The sequence below is a fragment of the Glandiceps talaboti genome, chromosome 6, assembly GCF_964340395.1.
Source record: "Glandiceps talaboti chromosome 6, keGlaTala1.1, whole genome shotgun sequence".
In the NCBI taxonomy this organism is placed as follows: Eukaryota; Metazoa; Hemichordata; class Enteropneusta; family Spengelidae; genus Glandiceps; species Glandiceps talaboti.
In genome coordinates, this window is record NC_135554.1 from 1142195 (window position 1) to 1167052 (window position 24858).

Here is a 24858-nt window from a genome sequence, read left to right on the forward strand (position 1 = left end):
TTAGTTCATTATTCAAAATACTCATTAAAGGTAAAAGTTGTAGCAACATACTTCATAGGACAGGTGCGTATTATTATAGTTGATATATGTATCATATTATATGAAATTTGAAGCTTGCAATTTTCAGATACAGCCTAGTTACCTAAAATAATTAATTATGCAAATTGTTCATTACAACTGTAAGCTATATCAACAAATTTTATAGGACATATCCGCTTTGTTATGGTTAATGTATGTAGTCAATGATATTGAAATTCAAGTATGCATTCTTGTGATATATCCTAATTACAGAAAATCATTAATTATACAAATTAATCATTAACACTGTAAGGTACATCAACTAACTTTATAGGACATACACAATTTGTTATTTTTAATGTATGTACTGAATTTTATTGAAATTGAAGTATGCAGTCGTAAGATAGCCTAATTACCAAGAATCATTAATTATGCAAATTATTCATTAACACTGAAAGGTACATCAACAAGCTTTACAGGACATATGCGATTGTTATGTTTAACGTATGTACTAAAATATATTGAAACTGAAGTATGCAGTCTTAAGATATAGCCTAATTACCAACAATAATTAATTATGCAAATTATTCATTAACACTGTACAGGTACGGAACATCAACTAACTTTATAGGACATACACAATTTGTTATAATGGTTAATGTACCGTATGTACTGAATGGTATTGAAATTGTTATAATGGTTAATGTACCGTATGTACTGAATGGTATTGAAATTGTTATAATGGTTAATGTACCGTATGTACTGAATGGTATTGAAATTGTTATAATGGTTAATGTACCGTATGTACTGAATGGTATTGAAATTGTTTCAGAGAAACAAAAAAAAGTTGAAATAATGAACAACGATGGAGAATCAATCTAAACGCCAAGATGTGGAGCTTATGACTCAGAATGGACAATGCAAATACCCATAATTTTCCAACTTTTGCAGTAAATCTCTATTTATCAAAATTTTAAGTAGATGGAAAACTTACTAATAACTTCATAGCTAATCTACTGTAATTTTTGTCCCAATTTTTCATAACTTCTATGGAAAAATTCCCTATAACTTTCAAATTGCAAAACTCTACGGAGAAACTTACTCTTAACTTTCCAGACTTAGCAGCTAATCCATTTGGTTGAAGAGATGCAATAAACAATGGTACATCTCCTAATGGACTTCCAACACCACCTGCTACACTAAGACCTAAAGAATCATTTGGTCCTTTATGGAACTCAACTCTGCGTACAACACCATCAAATGAACCTGTGTAAAGATTACATAAATTAGTAGAGTACCATGTGATTGTTGTGATGTGTAACTATTACATAAATTAGTAGAGTACCATGTGATTGTTGTGATGTGTAACTATTACATAAATTAGTAGAGTACCCTGTGATTGTTGTGATGTGTAAAGATTACATAAATTAGTAAGAGTACCTTGTGATTGATAGGAGTGTTGTGATGGTGCTGCATTGCTTCCTTGGCTACTGGCTTGACTTGTGTGAGAAGACCTTCGAGAAGATTGTCTAGAACCTGCTTTAAGTCTGCCAACCTGTAATACCACTTTACCTTTGGTAGTCTGAAATAAATGACAAATTCACAAATTCAAACTTTTAAAACAAATTATTCATTTGACTTGTTCTTCCATTTAATATTCATCTCTCACAGAGTAAAATGTCAGCAAATTGCACCTTTCAGACATGGACCACAGTCATCATAGCCATTATTGTCATCTTTACAAATTAAAGACATCATTGTCATCATAGCCATTATTGTCATCTTTACAAATTAAAGACATCATTGTCATCATAGCCATTATTGTCATCTTTACAAATTAAAGACATCATTGTCATCATAGCCATTGTTGTCATCTTTACAAAAGACACCATAGTGTATATTGTGTAAATTTATTGTTGTTCTGCTTATTGAAATCTACACAGTTGTGCACAACGTCTCTGTTGCTAACATCAATGGAGAGACATCCGTTCTACCCCTCTAAATAGCTGTTGTCCAGCTCATTGACTGTGTTGGTAGGATTTGAGTTGTTTAATTCATCAGTTGAATTTGGATATATCCAGTAAAAGCAAATTACAAACCAAACTTGGCTCTCGTGATTATACTATTTGATCTCATTACATTTATACGTTGCCTAAAACGACACAACTTTGGGCTAAGAATAACTGAAAACATGGCTGACATGTTATTACAAAACATTGAGATTTCTAAAATGAACTTGATTGTTTAGGAACGTTACAGTAACTGTACTAAGAAACCAACAAGAAGTAGTTATTCTTTAAGAATATGTAAATCAGTATAACCATTTGTCAAACATAAATGTCAAAACTGATAGTTGCCGCCCCTGTACATACAAATTGTAGTAGTTCTTAGTGCTAGTTGGCCACTGTAAATACAAATTGTGGCAGCTCTTTGTGCAAGTTGGCCACTAGTTTGCTTGTTACAAGCTGTTCTAAAACTGTCCACTCGTGATGAATTTCTCTGATTAAAATAAGTCACTTGCACACACAGATTGTTACTCACTATCACTTGCACACATGAGCATGCACACAAGGATTGTTACTCACTATCACTTGCACACAAGGATTGTTACTCACTATCACTTGCACACAAGGAATGTTACTCACTATCACTTGCACGCAAGGATTGTTACTCACTATCACTTGCACACAAGGATTGTTACTCACTATCACTTGCACACAAGGATTGTTACTCACTATCACTTGCACACAAGGAATGTTACTCACTATCACTTGCACGCAAGGATTGTTACTCACTATCACTTGCACACAAGGATTGTTACTCACTATCACTTGCACGCAAGGATTGTTACTCACTATCACTTGCACACAAGGATTGTTACTCACTATCACTTGCACACAAGGATTGTTACTCACTATCACTTGCACACAAGGATTGTTACATAATTATCACAGAACACTAGCCATGTACTGAGTTCACGATTTTCAATGAAGTTGTTAGTTTACTGTGCGTATGTTTGTGAGTAATGTAATATGTCTAGTGGAATTGCCAGTCTTGGCTTTATTATTATATATAATTATTATTATTTTTATTACAATGACAATAAAAACAATATTAGGATGAAGCTGATACGTCCCTGGTCGAACCTCGTATAGCATATGAATTCAGAGCCACGTTTACATGTAAACACACCTGTCTCGTGTTGTTGACCTACAGCACACTACTTTCTAAAATGTCACTGAAATGAACAAAATGGAACATTCTAATGCCCAATTATTGAAGTCTAATAAGAAATGATCTGATCTTTTCGTACTCGCAAACTTAGAGAGATCGGATGAGAAAGGGCTTTACAATAAGACAACACATGAGACAATGTAATAACATGTGGGCGAGTCCACTGTTCGTGGATGGGCTATGACTAAGTCTCGGAAAGATCCGTTTTTATGTGTACATGTATGTACTCCAAAATCTATGGTTTTCAAAGTTGCTTTGTTCATCTCTTTGATTTGCTTCATTTAAGAAAAACACGGCAGTCTGATATGCCATTGCCATGTCAGTATTGAACCCTAGGTCCCCCTTTGATCTAGACGTATCATGTGTCATCGCAGTACAAGCTATGATCATTCACAGTGTTACAGCGAAGTGGCTAGCTAGCCTCAAAAAGTCGTCGAAAAGTTTTGATGGATTACTATCTCTGTTGAAAACTTTGTACTCACTTTTTTTTAATTATTTCATTTTTACCTTCCGTAAGGAAGGTTATATATTAGGGATGAAGTCTGTGTGTCTGTGTCACCATTTTCGAAAAAACGGCAGCATCAATTCGAACAAAATTTGGTAGACATGTTCCATAGGGTAATGGCAAGAAATTATTAGATTTTCGTAAACATGAATATTAATGAGCAAATTTACGTAATTAATGTTTTTTGGTAATGTACATCGCCCATCACGCATGTCACATACATGTGTGCCAAGGAAATTAAAGGCTGCCCTCAGCGGTTGTTAGCTGGTTAGTCATGCATGCAGTGTCGAGGTTACCAGCACGGCATTCGCATTCGTGCCAACCTTGTCGGTGATATTCAAAGCATTGGGTAAGTAATCGTACAGCTTTACATGTTTTGATGATGACTTTTGTTTCAACTAAAATGTTAGATGCTGGAGACTATTACGTTAGAACGCTAAAAATCACTGGCCATTTTCGGCACTCACCGGGGCCGGGGAGAATTTAGCACCTTGCCATGTGATGTGAGGCACGCCATTTTGATCTCTCAAATCAAATATGTTTGCAATAGACTACTTTTAATTCATTACAATAGGAAGTGTTGCCATACGGCTGTAGTATAAGTAATAAATGTCATATAAATCAAAGGAAGTTTATTATTTTCCAAGCTGAGTTGTTCTTTTACATGACGGATAACAGTAACATTACGTGTGATAAAGCAGAACTTTTGTTGTTGTTTAGTCTACTGCGCTGTGTGTGACATCCTTTGCTTTCCAAAGTCCACACTGAGCTTGTCATCCAGATAAAAAATTTGGTAGAGGTAGCATGAGTTGGGTCTGATTACCAGAACCAGGTGTGTCCAAAAAAAATGTGTACTATACGGACAGGTACTTTGCTAGAAATGTTGTACATCTCACATTCTGAGTATTGGAAATTACTAATATTTAAATAACATAACATAAGTGTCTGTGTTCACTTTTTTACGGTCACCAAGCCACTGTTGTTACATGTCCTAAATCGGAAAAACCAACAGCTTACATAAATTTTATAACAGGTAGGGTATGCTTTTGACTATTTTTGTAAGCAAGATTATCAATTTCTAGTCTACCATGCGCTATTTGTAATTTTTATGCACACCATATTGTGATTACATATACCATTGCCCTACCATCCCTGATGTACTTCTTTCCTATATCTGAAATCGTGAACTCATATTCATAACTGGTAAAATATGTTCAAATTTTGTTCAAAAATTAACTTTAAACAATAATTTTTATGTACAACACTTAATTTTTTTTCTTCATGTTTCATCTTCAAATGAGTGTACTGCAAATCTGATGTACTCTCAACCATCATGATCGAATCACCTTTCATATGTAACTGCATTGTGCAATACACGACCAACTTTCACTGTACATGATTTTTCTACATTGTCACCAATCTTTGGCAAACAATATCATATCAACCAAAATTTTGTTTTTAACTGAAAAAGTTGTTCTCAAATCTGATAACGCCATTTATTATCTTTGAAAGCTGAATTTCCATAACTATAATATATAGGTCATTGTGCCCTAAAGGTTCAATGACCAAAATCAATCAGATAAATATACATACATATATACATACATACATACATACATACATACACATACATACATATACATACATACATACATACATACATACATACCTACATACGTACGTACGTACGTACGTACATACGTACATACATACATTCAAAATGATGCACACACATACACAATTTAGTTTGATTAGAAATTGGTTGCATGTCAAATTCTAACAACTTTCATATAATTGTTTCAACTTTAGTAGTATATAAAATAGCAGTTTTGGCCCACTTTTCGACAACCCCCATTTTTCACCATTTTTACCTTAAATAAAGAGTTCAATCTATATTAAAATTTGAGTAAACAAAGAAAGAGGTCCACTTTTGGACTATCAAAACGACAACCCACCCTTTTCGCCCTTTTAACTTTAAATAAAGAGTTAAATCTACACAATAAAGTTCCACAGTTCACATACATTCAGTTTATTATGTACACACATTCAGTTTATTGTTTACATTGTCCGTCTTAACAATGCAGTTGTGAAATGCTCGGTTTATTGTGATCAATGATGTATGACGCATTGGTTTTTTCCCATGTTATTGAGGTCAAACGTTAAATACACCTATTTGCTATTTATTCATAACATTTTCCTGGTAATATACCATCAAACATTAAACCTTTAATTTAACTTTTCCCATTAAAACATCTAACACTTGATTGAGGTCAACTTTTCCCACCAAGAACACCTAGCCCATTATTGAGGTCAACTTGTTCCGCTAACAACACTAAGTATTGAAAGAATGCCAAGAATCTCTCCCTGTAGTAGTGTAACCTAATTTACATAATAATATACCCAGCATGCTGTTCGGTTGCTGTTTGACAAGAAAAAAACAAAATAATGAGAATAACAAAAAGTTAGTGAAAATTTTGAGGTTTTAGTTGTGTAATTATTAATCTATAATTAATAGTATGTTTGTACATTGTTTCATTAACATTAACTGTTAATAAAGGTACTTTTATAATAAAATGCATTGTTGAGATCCCCAAACCATAGATAGAGTTTTACTTTCAATATTAACATATATATAAAATGAAAGAAAAATTATATATAAATTGGCGTTTAGCGCAGCACCTGCTATGGTTCCAGAAACTGTCAGCTGAAGACGGGTAAGGGTACACATGTGAGTAACAACCTAAGACAGGCGTAGCAAAGAATCATAGCAAAAAAACCTAGTCCTTGGCCGCTGTTGTCAAAAATTTTGTGTACACATAATATAAACATTATTATGTGTACACAAAAGTCTCAATCTTGATAGATAACCTTCAAATAATCTGAGGTGACAAAGTAATAAACCCGTACAGTCAGTACGAGAGTAAATTGAGATTTGATTGACACCAAAAAAATAGAAAGAAAAAAAAGTCTGTACAACAGGCACTGGTTTTTTTTTGCTAAATATTTTAGTATTATATACATAATGAATAAATCTTTAAGTTTATCTCTTAATGATCTTAGGAATTTTAAATCTATGAAACCAATCACAGGTGTTAGATATTACATAGAATATGAAAATAATATGTTTTAAACTAAAACCTTTACTACCTCCAAAACCTACAATGGAAGAAATTGCGATAATTGAATTAGATCATAAAAAAATTGTTAGGCTATTGGTAAATGAATTTTCTCATATAGTAAACACAGATAAAGTAATATTTGATAGTGACAGAAATGATTACTTTATTCAACCAGGAACTTATCACATTCAACATTTTATAGACTCCAGTAGTATTCCTAAGGATATTAACGAGAGATCAATAATTAATTTTAATATAAAATTCGATGATAAAATTAAAATATCTCATTCAACATACGGACAAATTATACCAGCATCTGTGTCTTGGTTATTTCATACTGAAAAAAAGGGTTAAAGTCACTATTGGTTTTAAGGTCTGTGATTGCCGTTATACAAGAATAACTTTTCGTTCCACTTTAATTATTAAACCTTTAAAAAAAATATATACTACATATATAAGTAATACGATTTTTAAAACCTGAACCATAAAACTTGAATAAAATGATTGACCAAAATATTAAAACAATACAAGATTTGATCGATTATCTCACACGAGTATGTAGTGCGTATAGACGCTCTTACAAATTATTAAGTCGTGTTAATAAAGTGATACTCATTACTAGTGGGATTGTTTCAGGAGCTGGCGCATTAGCTGCAGTTCCAGCAATACCAGTTTTTGTCAGTGCATTAGCTGCAGTTCCAATAATTATTACAGTTGTTAATCAAAACTTAAAGCTAACAGATAAAGTATCACATTTGAAATTACAATATCAACATTTTAAGGAATTATTAATATACACGCAAGCAAATATTTACTCTGAAACACCACAAGAATTTATTCAAGAAGTGTTCATGAAGTCTCTTGAAATGCAGAAAGCTGCCGATTACACTCTCCCTTGGGAGCGTTACTTGAAGTATTACAAACTGAATGGTTATTCAGAAATGAAATCAGATATGAAATCAGAGATGGAATCAGATATGAAACCAGAGATAGAATCAATGAAAACAGCAATGAAATCAGCGATGGTTAAATCAGCGATGGTTAAATCAGATATGAAATCAATGGAATCAGATACGAAATCAATTGAAATATAATATTTTACTTTATATAATTTACTAATATGGAACAGTATCTGAGAGACTTGTATTATAATTCTGATTTAGCATACAGCGGCATCACAAAATTGTGGCGTAAAATCAAAGAAGACAAGATTCAAAAAATATAAGGAATTGAAACAATGGCTGGAAGAACAAGAAGTTTACACTTTGCACAAACCAGTAATTAAGAAGTTTCCTTACCGCAAAGTAATTGTTTATGGAAATGATGATCAGTGGCAAGCTGACATTGTAGAGATGAATATTGACCGGGGGAACTAGGGGTATCGTTACATCCTGACTGTTATTGATGTGCTACTTGCTGATACAACAGACATCCAAACACATTACAGTCATCAACTTTACCAACAAACACTAATATCAGAGTTAATACACTTGTACAACACTCACTCATATACTCACCAACCTTCAAACAAACACTAACATATTTACTCCAGAAGGAGAAATCCCACTGATGGGAATAGTTGAGTCTATTGTGAGCAATAGAATCAACTGGTCAGATTCAATCAACTGGCAAAACACCGGCTAAGGCAAAAAATCAAAGGCAAACAAGACATATTGTTGGAAGTCTAAACAAAGAAAAACATTATAGCACAAAGAATATCAAACAATCACAACAGAAAACAACAAGTCATTGAGAATGACATAGTCCCCGCTATAATTGGGTTTTAAGGAATTATCACTACTCTGATCACACAACAACATTTGTGAACCTAAAACAAACAGACTTAGATATGTTGTGTGTGCTTGTTGGACATGGAATATGCCTCCAACAATAAAGGATTGGTTGGGTATGGGGGATCATATCATGATGAAAATGGAGTCTGAGTTATGGCTTTGGACATGGAAAATTCACAAACAAAATGGCTGCCAGGCAGCCATATTGGATCGTATCATGACGAAAATAGACATACACATGTATGTCATAGAACACTGTCCTTATACCAACTTTGAATGAGATCTGTTCAAGCATGTCTGAGTTATGGCTTTGGACATGAAAATTCACAAACAAAATGGCTACCAGGCAGCCATATTGGATCGTATCACAATGAAAATGGATATGCACATGTATGTCATAGAACACTGTCCTAATACCAACTTTGAATGAGATCTGTTCAAGCATGTCTGAGTTATGGCTTTGGACATGAAAATTCACAAACAAAATGGCTGCTAGGCGGCCATATTGGATCGTATCATGACAACAATGAATATGCACATGTATGTCATAGAACACTGTCCTAATACCAACTTTGAATGAGATCTGTTAAAGCATGTCTGAGTTATGGCTTTAGACAGGGAAAATTCGCAAACAAAATGGTTGCTAGGCTGCCATATTGGATCGTATCATAAAACAAATTGACGTGCAAATGTATGCCATAGTATGTTGCCCCTGTACCAAGTTTGAAAAAAATCGGTCCAGGCATCTCCAAGAAACAGCTGCGGACGGACGGACAGATGGACGGACGGACGCACGGACAGACGGAACCCAATCCATAAGTCCCCGTTCCGGACTTCGTCCGCGGGGACTAAAAACAAATGAAACAAGTCATTGAGAATGACATACTCCCCGCTATGATTGGGTTTTAAGGAACTGGCAGTTTATGTTGTCATTTTCTTGATATCACTACTCTGATCACACAAGAACACTTGTGAACCTAAATCAAACAGACTTAGATATGTTGTGCCTGCTCGTTGGACATGGAACATGCCTACTCTTCAAGATGACGTGATGGAATAAACCATTCAACAATAAAGGATGGGTCGGGTACAGGGGGGGACCTGTTCAAGCATGTCTGAGTTATGGCTTTGGACATGAAAACTGCGCCAACAAAATCGCTGCCAGGAAGCCATATCGGATTGTATCACGATGAAAATGGATATGCACATGTATGTCATAGAACACTGTCCTAATACCAACTTTGAATGAGATCTGTTCAAGCATGTCTGAGTTATGGCTTTGGACATGGAAAATTCACAAACAAAATGGCTGCCAGGCAGCCATATTGGATCATATCATGAAACAAATTGACGTGCATATGTATGCCATTGTATCAAAATAAAAGCAATCAACTCTCGGCAATCTGCTTGAAAGCAAGACAAACAATCCGGACTACGCATGCATTATATGGAAGATATTTTATGAAGCTGACTTGCCTTCTTTCTTATAACACAATTTTGAGGCATTATATATGTTTTCTGTCATTTCACTTTGATCATGGGCCACAGCCGGGGAACTCCTGGCCAATTGATCAGGGAAGCCAGTAACATTTACATGTTTACTGGCCTTTAAAAAGGCCAAGTCTGCTGACAGGCGCTTGTCACCACAGGCGTGACCTTTACTTGAACATGGAGTCGATTACGTGTTTCGATGGTCAAATACATGTTCTTACTATCCTTGACAATGATTAACTAAACATATTCATTCCTCAAAACTGTTACATGTAATTTACATGTGATACATGTGATGTTTTTTCCCAACAACAGTGACTTGCGTCAGGTACGTATGTACCATAGCGTGGATGTATCTATTATGGTGGCCACATGTACCACAAAGGATACGATCCATATGTGCAATAGGTAAATCTAAAATGTAAAGTTCGTTGCATCAGTAAAAGTCATTATTGTGATGGCCAAGTAGAGTGCATATAGTTTAGGGTGTTGTGTATTTTTGTTCATTGAGCACAATTGAAATAGAAACAGGTGAAATGCACATAAAAAATCTAAAGTGCTAATTTGGGTTGGGGTAGGAAATGCGGTCAAGGCATGGTACTAACCACACACATGTTGACATCGACCTGTATTACACGTAGACAGAAGTGTAGTTCTCAACTTGTCATGCTGTATACAAACATCACAAAACGATGGAAATAGAAGTAAATAAAGCATTTAGCCACTTTCACTACATCAGATTTTAATCAGATTGGCTAAACTGCAATGTTACAAAATGATACAGAACAACAGGTTTTAGGTCAAATATTTAAATCACCCAAGGATATGTTATGTAATCCCCTAAAGGTAAATAACCGTTCCCCATGTCATCTCAGTTTCACGCTTACTCATGATTTTAAGAGACACCTTTTGAAAGTGGATTCTGTGCACTAAGGCAATGATTTTCAAAGGTAACCAGTGCTTATTTTCCACAGCAATACCCCTCGAATTGATGCCATAAAAATCTCAGATCAGGCGCCTGTCACCAGACACTCCATTAGAAAACACTGCAATAACATTTGTTGATGAAATGTCTGAAAAAAATATTTGCAATGCCCCATACTGTTTTTAAGTCATCAATGATTTTAGCAACTTCATGTAAATTAGTGATTATTCCTAGTCATTCGGCAAAGTCATGTAAACAATAGGCTAGTGAGTTGGTTTCTATCATTGTCTATCTCACTTGTAAGTTGTATATGATGTGTATACCGCCTCATACACACATAAATGCAGTGCACGTGATTAACCTAAAAGCTATTGCTGCATTGTATTACATTGTAGTGACATCACTCGCCTTGCGCGCACAGTATAACAGTCGCCATCTTTATCCCACTGATCAGCAAGCCTCATGACTAAGAAATGCTGGATAATAATATCGATATTCCTGTAACAATCGATGATACCGTGACTGCCACATATCCCCAACTATATTTAGTATCATTACCATTTGAATTTGGCATGTGTTATGCACTGGGACCCGAAAATACATACGTATCCATATACGCACATCATGTTGTAAGTTGAGTTGGAGAATTTGAAGCAGATGATATTTTGTTGGATAATATGTATCACAGTACAAACAATAATATACAGTATGGCGTCATCGATCATATCATATTGTACTCAAATGTATGTGTACACTTACTTTGAAGATTTTGTGATAAAAGACTGAACCTAGTTGCGTAGATCGAATTCTGAAGGACTGCTGGCATTTTCAGTATTTACAATTTATTCTGGCAATGTAAGAGTTTCAGAATTGCTTAAGTTTGATACAGATAATTTCAAAAATCATGAAACTTTGTTACAACAGATATCGGCAATTAGAACATGCCAACAGCAATGATGTTTTTTTCGTAAATTTTAATTTTTAAAAGTGTTTTATGTCTAATTTTTCAAATATCCACATAATATGGTTATTTTGGTTACTATGGCAACTGAGGTTCATTAAATGACCATTTTTTTGAACTCAGCATGACAAACAAACTACCCTTGGTGATGTGGTCAATATGCAATTAAAAAGATATTTATCAGATTTATAATGTTATTTGTGAGATGTATGTGTATATAATGAAAACATAATGTCTACCATAAACATATGTCTACCATACGTTTCCATGGAAACAGCTACCAAATTTGATACAATTTATGTTACAGCAGGTAGCACTAACTCATACATGCCAAAAAGGACATTTTTTCACAAAATTTGATTTTTTTCAATGTTTTATGTCAAATTTTAGAAAAATGATTAACATATTATGGTGATTTTGGTTACCATGGCAATGGATGTTCATAAAATGACCCTTTTTTGAACTCAGCATAACAAACTACCCCAGGTAGGGTGGTCAATATGCAAGTAAAATGTTATTATTATTTAGACCAGGCTCGAGGCCCATATTAAAAATGCAGAAGTTGCTTACAATAAACCCCCAGCTAGTGAGTGAAATATTACACTGATAAATAGAGAAACTTATTGCTAGTATTAAGAGAAGTTTTAGAACAGCTGAGACAAGCTAATTCGGATGGCATTAAATTTATTGTATTTGATTTGAAGTCATTTACACACACACATACACACATAAACACATATACATACACACATACATACATACACACACAGACAAACATATACATACATACACGCACACACACACACACACACACACATACATACATACATACATACATACATACACACATACATACATACATACATACATACAAACATACATACATACACGAACACACACATACATACATACATACATACATACATACATACATACACACATACATACATACATACATGTACATCAGGTCAACTAACCCATGAGCTTTCAAGTCATGAATAAATAGACAATAACTATACATTGGTTACATAACTTAGTGGAGGAGATACAAATTTGTGATTAAATGTTCATATTGGCCGTTATGCCTAACCATGAGTGCCTTGTAAATGTAAAGGCTAAGTCGTTGTACAATGGAAGTTTTGTCAGAGGACATCAGATTGATAAATTTGAACATATTTGGGTGAGTCCAGTAATATCGAGGTATGTACCTATCTGAGCAGACCAAATTTTGTACACACAAACGAAATGAAACTCATCTTCAATAACCCCACAGTTGCTGCACACCCTATCCGCAGGTGAGGTTCTCGGCCTGGTCCAACAGCCAGCCTTGATTTGGAGTGGGTGTGACGAAACTCTTAACCTTGTGAGAGCATGTCTAAATTTTGTAATAGACACAATGTCTTAATACAGTTTGAAATTAAAAGTATCAAAATGTCTATATAATTTTGCTCTGGATGAACCGTTTCAATCCACTGTTCCAAGTTTGCATATAGTTGTCAGATAGTCACTGCTTAATTAAAGCCAAGAATTTAAACTCATCCCCCACCCCTGTTGCATCCATGCATATGTCACTCCCAACTCAGCTAAAAGATTTTTTACTGATGACACCCAACTGTTACATCTGGGATGTTGTTGCAGATCAGTCAATAAAACATAAATTCTCCTTATATATCAACACAACTTGTATGCTAAATGTCAGTCTGCATATCGCGAGGGCTATAGTACAGAAACGGCACTTCTAAGAGTTCAGAATGACGTGCTGCGGTCCCTTGATAAGCGTAAGGATGTTATCTTAATTTTGTTTGATCTCTCGGCTGCCTTTGACACGATCGATCATGATATTTTGCTCTACAGATTGTGTCATTGGTGTGGTATTTCCGGAACAGTTTTAGACTGGTTTAGTTCATACTTACGAGGGAGGACGCAGTGCGTGTGTGTCGGGTCGATCGTGTCATAGGCAACTCCTTTGGATTGCGGTGTTCCCCAAGGATCTGTCCTTGGACCAGTTTTTTTCAGCTTGTATACAGCACCCTTCGAGGACATTATTACCCGTCATGGTCTTGAATCTATGTTTTATGCTGATGACTCCCAACTTTGCATAACTTGTGAGGGTGACCAGGTTCCCATTGTCAAAATTGAGTCATGTACTGATGAAATCAGAGTCTTGATGAAGGAAAATATGCTTGCTCTTAATGATGCGAAAACGGAGATGATACATTTTTCCTCCAAGTTTGCGGGTGAATCACATTACCCCTTTTCTCAAAGTGTTACACTGGCTACCAGTACAACAGCATGCAGAATTTAAAATTCTCTGCTTAACATTCAAAGTACTTCATGGTTTTACACCTGGCTATCTTAGTCAGTTACTTACCCTCCGTAGCTCCAGCCGTGCTTTATGGCAGTAACTCACGGAATGAAATTTACTTACACCAACCACTCAGCAATACTGCTTATTATGGTGACAGAGCATTCTCAATTTGTGCCCCACACTTGTGGAATACTCTGCCATCGTATCTGCAGAGTGTCACCACACTCCAGGCATATATCAGGTCTTAAGACCTATTTCTTCAATAAGACTTTCGCTTGAGTCTGTTTTTGTACTCGTTTTTCTGTGCTTTGTAAAGTGCATTGTGATAGTTATATGGAATGTGCTATATAAGAAAATTAGATTAGATTATATTTGCTTGGCTTACAGCATATTATTTTTAACCAAAATTTTACAATCCTATAAAAGCAAACTATTTGATATGGAACTCTACCAAGTTCACCATAGATAAAAATCATTTTGTGTACCCTGCTTAACGCCAAGAAGCTTTTTTACAGAATGACAGATGAACTCTCTCAATAGCGTTAGCATTAGCAAAACCCCATATCTCATCCCCATAATTTAGGATAGGAGAAACTAAAGTGTCAAATAAATATAAAACATTCCTCGGGGTGGATTTTCAAACTTATAAAGATATGTGTTCAGTTGGAAAACTGCTTTCTGTGCTTGACCATAATGTTCGTTGCGCCTCCTCAAAAGAACCTCCTGGGGTGAATACTAACCCTAAATAAGTAAATTTGTTTACAATAGTCAATTTGTTTACAATGTCCATATTTAAAACACAAATTTCTATTTAAGGATCCATCTCTTCTAAAAATCAAATTTTTTTATTTGGATATGTTAACTTTCAAACACCAATGATGACAGTAATCATACAAAATATCAAGACCTTTCTGAAGGCCTAATTGTGTCCCAGCAAAAATGACAATGTCGTCTGCATAGAGTAACATATTGGAGACAGACATTCACCTTGTCTCACACCAGTCTGAATACTGAATTCGTTACTTAATTCATTTTCAAAATTTAACACATGATTTTGCTTCATTTTACATAGACATGATAATATTTAACATTCTTCCACGAACTCCAAACTTTAGTAACTTATACCATAAATTATCACTTACTATATAATCAAATGCTTTGTTGAAATCGATAAAAGCACACCATAGCTTTTTACCCTGATTAAGGACTTGTGTAACTAGGACAGTGCAAAATTATTATCTGTGGTGCCCATACCCTGACAAAAACCCGCCTGAGCTTTGATGTACACCGAATAGCTTTCTCCACAATCTTTAAGTCTGTTATGTAAAATTCTGGTAAATAATTTTCCTATGGTACTGAGTAATGTTATACCGCGATAATTACCCACTTCATGGATATCTCCTTTTTTGTGTAATGGTATAATGTCACCAATAGACCAGAGTTCAGGAAAATACCCACTTTTGACAAATCCCATTAAATAATGTGCAGAACACATTAATTAAAGTAGGCGAGCTATGACACAAAAATTCATTCAAAATCTTATCAGGACCAGCACTTTGCCATCGTTCAACTGAACTAGAGCATGTGCGATTTCATCAATTGTTATCTCATTATCAAGTTCACTGAACATAATCTTAACTTCATCTTTGACATGTCTCTCAAGAAAAGAGGTAGTATCGTATGTATACATACATACATACATACATACATACAAACATACATACATACATACATACATACATACATACATACATACATACATACATACAAGCATGCATGCATACATACATACATACATACATACATACATACATACATACATACATACATACATACATACAAGCATGCATGCATACATACATACATACATACATACATACATACACACACACAGACAGACAGACAGACATACATACATACATACATACATACATACATACATACATACATACATACATACATACAAGCATGCATGCATACATACATACATACATACATACATACATACATACATACATACATACATACATACATACAAACATGCATGCATACATACATACATACATACATACATACATACATACACACACACAGACAGACAGACATACATACATACATACATACATACATACATACATACATACATACATACAAGCATGCATGCATACATACATACATACATACATACATACATACATACATACATACATACATACATACAAGCATACATACATACATACATACATACATACATACATACATACATACATACATACATACATACACACACAGACAGACAGACAGACAGACAGACAGACAGACAGATGCCTTACTATGGTATGGCATAAACACTACTGAACAGTTCAGTTGTGCATAACACTTATTATATCATGTCATTTCAATTATATCTCTTTTAAACATGATCAATAAAAACAGAATTGCATTATAGTAAAAGATTAAATCATTGACAGAAGACACAAAGAAACCCTATACATACCTTTAACACAGCAGCTGCTATGTCCTGTGTGGCATTTCTTAAATCTTCACCATTGACAGAATAGATTTGGTCCCCTTGTACTAACCTGCCATCAGCTTCAGCCACACCACCTTTCACTATGTCAGAGATGAACACACCTGTGTCATTCCTAGCAAACAGAAAATAGTACATGTACACTTGATGTCAATTCTGATATTGATTACAACATATTACAAAAGTAAGAGACGACTGACTCAAACTTGGTAAGCCATTTTTACCCCCTGGAAGGGGAGGTTATGTTATACTTCTGTCTTCTGTGGATACAAATATCTCATTAAAAGCGCCAATGGTGTTGTAACACAACTGTTGATGGTGTATATACACTTTAAATTTCTGTAATGATTACGTGGTCTTGTTGCTAGACATATTTGCATACAGTCTTTAAAGATTTATTCCCATGCCTTCCCATCTCCATTGTTATATCTCCAATATACACCATCATTCAATGTTACTATGGGCATGGTCTTGTGCTAGGCATATCTACATACAATTTTGCAATATTCATTCATTTACATGTACCTTCCCTGTCACCAGTAATAATTGTCATTGTTTACCTGTTGCTAAGGGTGTGGTCCTGTTGCTAAGGGAATTTACATATTTTAACATGTTTAATCAATTGCCTACCCACCCCTGTTGTTATAATTGTAAAATAAAATAAATCATTTGACTGTTGCTAAGGGCGTGGTCATGGTGGTCAATTTGTAGACAGTTACTGTAATACTTTGAGAATTATAACCAAATTTTTTCCCCAGTAGTTTCAGAGGTAAAGCTCAATATTAAAATCACTCTCATCATTTACAAGACTGACAGACAGACAGGCATTTTACCTTGAACCAACTTGTAGTTCAGTGTTAAAGTTAGGTAGACAATGTTGCCAAGCAACCTCAATGAGAGATTAATTCCAGTGTCATTCACACACACTTGTTACATTATGTTAAGTACAACATAAAATCTTTAATGGTTTAATGAGATCTATAAAACAATCATTTCTGTACTCATCTGGCCTAAGTATTCCTATAGACATTTCAACAAAAAAAAACATGTTTTTTTAGCACTAATTTGCATATCGCGAGAGAGAGAGAGAGAGAGAGAGAGAGAGAGAGAGAGAGAGAGAAAGAGAGAGAGAGAGAGAGAGAGAGAGAGATTCACCATACCCATAGCACTACACGCATTACAAAAGGTTACAAGCACAAAATAAATAATTAAAAATAAAAGAACTTTAAAGTGTACATTAAGAAATAACAAAAAATAAAAACAAAGTAAAAAATTAAAATTAAAATAAATAAAATAGTAATAAACAATAAATAAATACAACAAGCGATTTACATAATGGAAATTTGCAATTTAGTTGAATGGCAGTGGTGATTTAAGTATGATTGAGGATAATAAAATGCTACTTTTGTAATGAGATAAATAAAACAATATAAATCCTGCATTATATTCAATGTATAATAAATATCATATAATATGAATCCTAAACGACATCTCTGTATTTCAAGGTACTGTTGAAAAATATGCTGGGCATCTATTGTAATACATTAATTTGTTTTATTATCATTTATTCGACTGACATGAATTTTCATTCATTGAGAATGCATTGAACTTCTGTTCTGTGTAATGACCATTGTTGATAGTTTTGATAGTTGCTAAGGGCATGGTCATGGTTGCTAGGGCCAATCGTGTCAAAATATTTTGTAGACAGTCTGCAGAATGACACTTCTAGAAACATCTCACTAAGTTTCAGTCTCACTGACTGAGTACTTTTTGAGAGATAAATTTTTGATCAAAATTCACATTTGTACACCTAATTTGCATATTACTTAGGGGCCGTGTCATTTTAAAACTGACGCACAAGAAACGTAATTTCTTCGTTTTAGTTTAAACTATCACATGGAAACATCTATGAATCTGTTTGGAATCACTAAACTATTACTGAATAATTATTTCAGGCGATCGAACTTTTCATTTTCACGTTAATTGCAGGATTGAATCAACATCAGTCGAACGATCAACTTGTTACTAGTGCCGAAATAAACGTTCGCAATACCACGATATCTACGATAATTTAGTCCAAGTTTATGTATAAGATTACAAAACTTGGTATTGGCATTGAAAGTTGAATTTAGTGGTTCTGATTACTGTTTATGTTAAATTTACCTTAAACTTTGTATGTGATGGAAACTGAGTATAAATCGATCTGACAATCCCAGTCATTGTACAACACACTCAAGCATGGGTGCCACCATTACTTGTTACTTGAATTTCATAATATAGCTTCCCATGTGACCAGATACTGTGATCTTATTGGACGAAATAGAAAACCCGCCATTTTTCACAGAATGATTCAGCTTTCAGCAGCTAGTATTACTGGGATGTGTAAACTCTCATAATCGGTAGTATTTTCAACACTCTTTCAATACTAAATGTTTACAACTGTGAAACCTTAGCTAAAAGCTGTTACACCAATTATACTGATCGATAGCAGGATTAAAATAAAATCAACAACCCCTTCAGATATATCACACATTTCTGTGATTGTGTTGATACAGTTACAAGCATAGAAATAATCTGTGAATCACACACGGTATGTATATAACGGTAGGCCTTGATTTCCTAAATTCTTCCTATGTTATGATCGATCGTTTTTAAAAATGATGGACTTTCATTACTAATAGTTTCAAATAAAATTCAGTTGAAAGTGAATGAAAATCTGTGATTTTTTACATGTGTACCTGGGTGGGATCCAATTCAGTACAAAAAGTGGTTTGTATGTCCAACCATGGTCAGACATCTGACTGTGATTAGATATGACATCAGATTACACATTGTATCCATGTCTGACCAAGTTCCAACCATGGATAGGCAGGCATGCCTGAAAACCTGGATCAGCCATGGTTTCACCAGATAATCCAATTAACATCATAAATGGTCAGACATGTTCATTCATGATCACCAAAAAATTCAGCTTTGCCTTATACACCATGGTGGACCATGATTGACCATGGTAAATTTGCATCCTAGATATTTTGACAGTGAATGACCATGTCCAACTGTGGTGCCAATTACCAAGCATGGTTATAACCATGGTCAACCATGGTTACTACCACAGTCAGAACATGGTGAACCATGTTCTAACCATGTTCTAACCATGGTTGACCATGGGTAAACCCTGGTTAACCATGGTTAAACCATGTTGCAGAAAGCGGGGAGGCATTCATAAATACAAAGTGATAACCACAAATAAAGGCTATTGACATTCATTATCTCCCAAAAGACTGCCACTATGGAATGTGCTACCTTAAGAAGTTCGTTGCGCACTCAACACACAAGCCTTCAAAACTGCACTGAATGTTATCAACACTAGGGCTCCTTAGTACATTGATGGTATTGCCCCACACTCGACCCTTGAATATGGATGTGACAACCAGTATGTATGTCTACGAAACAGATACAGATACAGATACAGATACAGATGCAGAAGGTATGAAACAAAGCATGCCAGTGTACACGATTAAGAGTCAGAAATGTAACAAAACAAGAATAAATTCAAATACTTGCGACCAAATACATATACTTGTGGAACAAATATATACAAAAGTATTTAATATCCAAATTTAGTGACTGGGTATCTTAATATCATAATTAATAAAGGGCTGAGCACAGGTGATGATTTAATACTGCCAACTGACGGACGTACAGTTGCTACACATCGTCCATTTTGAATCTCAAGATTCCTACCCATAGTTCATTGCGACCACCCCTCTCACTTGATTATGTCCAAATCATAAATGTGTTTGTTACTTGTCCAACACGTACTGAGTATTCTGTAGTATGAAGGGCATTGAAGATGCTGCTAGTCGAGGACATAATGCTTGTTAAATTCAAAAGTAACCATGTGATGTGATAATGACTGATTTCCAATATGTTGGTCACAATGCTCATTAATATATTTACATTTTTTTCAAAATACAAAAAAATTCACAAAAAATAGGAAAGAACTTGAAATTAACAAATCTGGGTAAGCTATCCTCTGTGCATCTACATGCCAGATATCAAAGCACTCTGACAAGTAGTATTTGAGAAGAAGTTGAAAATATCATTTTGACATAAAATTCCTAAAAAAATTGAAAAGGGCACAGATCAACTTGGCATGAACAAATCTGAATAGCCTTCCCCCATGGAACATTCAAACCAAAATCAAAGTATTCTGACAGTTGGTTTTTGGAGAAGAAGTTGAAACAAAATAAGTTGATGGACGGACGATAATCGATGATGGAGAATAAAAAAAAATTGGAATTAGTCAAATAGGCTGCATTATTACCTTCTACCAACAATACTGAGTCCAAGTCCTTTGCCAAGTTTCTTGTTTAACTCTACAGTAATAGTATCATAGATTTCTTCCTCTTTGAACTGAGTCTCATCTCTGAATACAACTAGTTCCACTTCAGCTGGTGTTTGCCTTAATGCATTTATAGCTTGGTCATGACTGGCCTCCCTCAGATCTTCTGAGTTCACCTAAAACAAAACAAAAAAATAACGCCAATGGCATTGTAACACAACTGTACAGTGTTTAAAAATGTTTATCCACATGCCGTTCCTTGCTAGGTATGTGTGTTCATTTGCTGAATGATTATCCAGTTGCCTATGTAGCCCTGTTGTTATCTTTGCAATATGCGCGATCATTTATGCCTTATATATTTGGTAGCTGTTACTGTCCTGTGTGAAAGTAGAATGAAGGAGTGAATAACAATTTGACTGTTGCTAAGACGAGGTCAGGTTGCTAGACATATCTCCATACATTTTATATGTATTTGATGCTTCTGCTAATTAGAACAGACCTCATTTAGGCATGAGACAACACATTATGTAAACAGAAGGAATGGCTGGATCTTTCAGACTAGCATACAATATTGCTAGGCCTTTTCCTAGTTCTGTGTATTGCAAAATTTTTATTTGAAGACAAAGACTGACGGTGACTGAGTGGTTAAACCACTTGCCTCTTACCACTGCGATCATGGTTTGAACCCCATTCAGAGTTTTATTAAAATTTACAACGATGTAAGTAAGAAGAGTGTCGTTCAGTTTGACTCTACCAAACAACACAGGTTTTCCCTGGGTACTCCGGTTTCCTCCTGCATTCACACTGAACCCATGAGGGATGGCCCTCACTGGACTTCTTGGGAGACAAGTGTTTATATGCTTAAAGAACTATCCAGTATAAATAAAGATTATCATTATTATTATTATTATTATTATTATTATTATTATTATTATTATTACAAGTGAAGGGGTTTTAATATTATATAATAATAAAGCATTGTGTGAGAGACAATTTAGAGGAATGGTGCCTTTTGGTCCTATTGTCAATAAAATGTATCCGTTTGAGCATATATTTGCTATGCCTGCTCATATTTGCTATTTGCTATGCTGGCTGACGTTTGAGGGCACCCTTTTACAACTTTATCTGTACATACTTAATTCAGCATTCAATTTCTGAGAGTCTAAGGGTGACCTTTTTTTTGTTTCTCATCTCCAGTGGAATAATCAGGCGGGGCGGGCGGACGAAATAAAAAAAAATACCGCCAATGGCGTTGTAGCACAACTGTACAGTTTTTAAAATGTTTATCCATATGGTAGTCCATGCTAACAAGAAGTGTTCATTTGTTGGATGACTATCCAGTTGCCTGTCCAACCATGTTGCTATATTTACAATATATGCTATCATTTGGCTGTTGCTATGGGCATGGTCATGTTGTTAGATATATTTGCATACATCTGTGTATGTTTTTGTTCACTTGTGTATGAATTCCTGATATTATCTTTGCAATATACGTGATCATTTGGCTGTTGCTATGGGTGTAGTCTTGTTGCTAGGTATATTTACATACATTTTTTGAATGTTTATTCAATTGTCTATTAATCCCCGTTGTTATCTTTGCAATATATGTGATCATTTGGCTGTTGCTATGGGCGTGGTCATGGTTGCTAGGGTATTTGCATATATTTTTTTGAATGTTTACTCATTTGCCTCCCAGATGATGTTGTTATTTGACCAAAATATACTGCCATTTGGTTGTTGCTAAGGGCGTGGTCATGGTCGCTAGGGCCAATTTTTCTCAAAATGTTTTGGAAAAAATCTGCAGAATAACACTTTCACAAACATCTCACCAAGTTTCAGACTCAGTGACCACATACTTTATGATACAAGTATTTGACCAAAAATGAACATTTTTACACCTAATTTGCATATCACTCATGGAATCATTGTATGCTTAATATTTCTTCATCCATACATCCCTAGATGCATTTTTATTAAATTTCAGCCTAATCTGCTCAGTAATTTTGGAATTATAGATTTTTAACCAAAAAGACACATTTTTAGCCCTAATTTGCATATCACTGATGGAATCATCACGTCATTAACAAATCTTACTTTACACCCCCTTAAGAATGTTCCCACCAAATTTCGCACCAATCTGCCCAGTAGTTTCTGAGTTTAAGTTTTTTGACCAAAAATCACATTTTTTGACCCAAATATCACACCTGTGATGCGATCATTTTGATTTGAACAATTTCCCAACTAGACACCCAAGGTAATGGACCCACCAAATATCATGGCAATCGGTTTAGCGCTTTTTGACTTTAAGTTGTTTACACACACACACACAGACAGACAGACAGACAGACACAGACAGACAGACAGACACACACACAGACAGACAGACAGACAGACAGACAGACAGACACCAGGCGATCCCTATAGCAGTACTGAACCTCAGTTCAGTTGTGCTAAAAAAGGGGGGCAAGGAAAAAAATCTGTATTTTTTCAGTTCTATTCTCTGTCCTTTCTGTCCTGTCAGTCTCTCTACAACTTCTTTTCTCTTCTCTTTATTGAAATCCTTCTTTCCTTCATTGTAGCAAGGTTGACAAGTCCATGGAACAACTTTGTAAGAAGATGAATACTTATCATCCTGATGGGTGTATATCTATAGGAGTACTAATACATTCGTCCTATTAATCAAAGTGGCATTGACATCGCTTATAATTTTTTCAAGTTCTCCAATTTAAACTTTAGTACGTGTATGTAACTTTTTGAAACACTTGCGTGATTGTCATCAGTGTGCTAGAGGAATGTTCATTTATATATATCATTACTTCTATGAAACATTTTTCTTCTTTGTGAACTTGTCAAAATAATCCACCAAATAACATGTAACCATTTCTAGAACTCAGAACTCCTTTGGGATTTACTGTTTAAAAGTAATTAAAAGTATTAATGTAAACATCGGTAACATGCCATGTAAGTCTTGGTTGACCTTGCAGTACAGTATACATTATGCGTCTTCTGTAACTTGTAAGTGTTGTTACTAATGTTAGCAATAGGCTATAGCAAGATGTTGTTGCATAGTGTCGACACCGACAAATTTACATTCAAACATTCCAATGCTGAAACTATTTAAATCATCAATCACTGCTCCTTTTAAGTCATTTTGTACAATTTTTGTAACATCCATGCCTAAAACCTGTGTTTATGACACAATTGAAGCTTGTGTAATTTGTCCCCGATGATACAACTGATTTAAAGCTAAAAACTGGTCAAGAAATTGTTTTTTTTTGAGGAATGCAGTATGACTTTTACCAATTTTAATCATAATTTTGAAAATGATAGAAATATTCTGAGCTATTATTACATTGCAGCAAAATGTATGCGTGGCGGCATTAATTTTGAGCCCTGTCCCTCATCAAACCTCAACGACTTCAGCCATGAAAGACACATGCTGCTCCGACGTAACAAAGGGGGGGGGGGAGGGGTAAACGACAGCGTTCTGCCAAGGTTTCCAACAAGTGGGGACAAAGGCCCCTTGGTTGCAAAAAGTGGGGTCATTTGACAGGGAGTTGGGTCAATTATTATTGTGTATGAAATATTCATATATATTACCTCAGACCACTATAGAGATACTGTGGTCT

The 24858-nt window shown here is 34.9% G+C and overlaps 1 protein-coding gene across 1 annotated transcript in view; it reads right to left on the reverse strand.

Moving 5' to 3' along the window:
• Positions 1-24858, reverse strand: part of LOC144436445 (multiple PDZ domain protein-like) — a 330925-nt gene that overhangs the window by 28843 nt on the left and 277224 nt on the right. The window contains exons 30-33 of the mRNA XM_078125244.1: positions 21212-21405; positions 16852-16999; positions 1459-1600; positions 1121-1284 (exon numbers count right to left, since the gene is read on the reverse strand). Coding sequence (XP_077981370.1) covers positions 1121-1284; positions 1459-1600; positions 16852-16999; positions 21212-21405 — 648 coding nt within the window. The remainder of the gene's footprint in view (positions 1-1120; positions 1285-1458; positions 1601-16851; positions 17000-21211; positions 21406-24858) is intronic.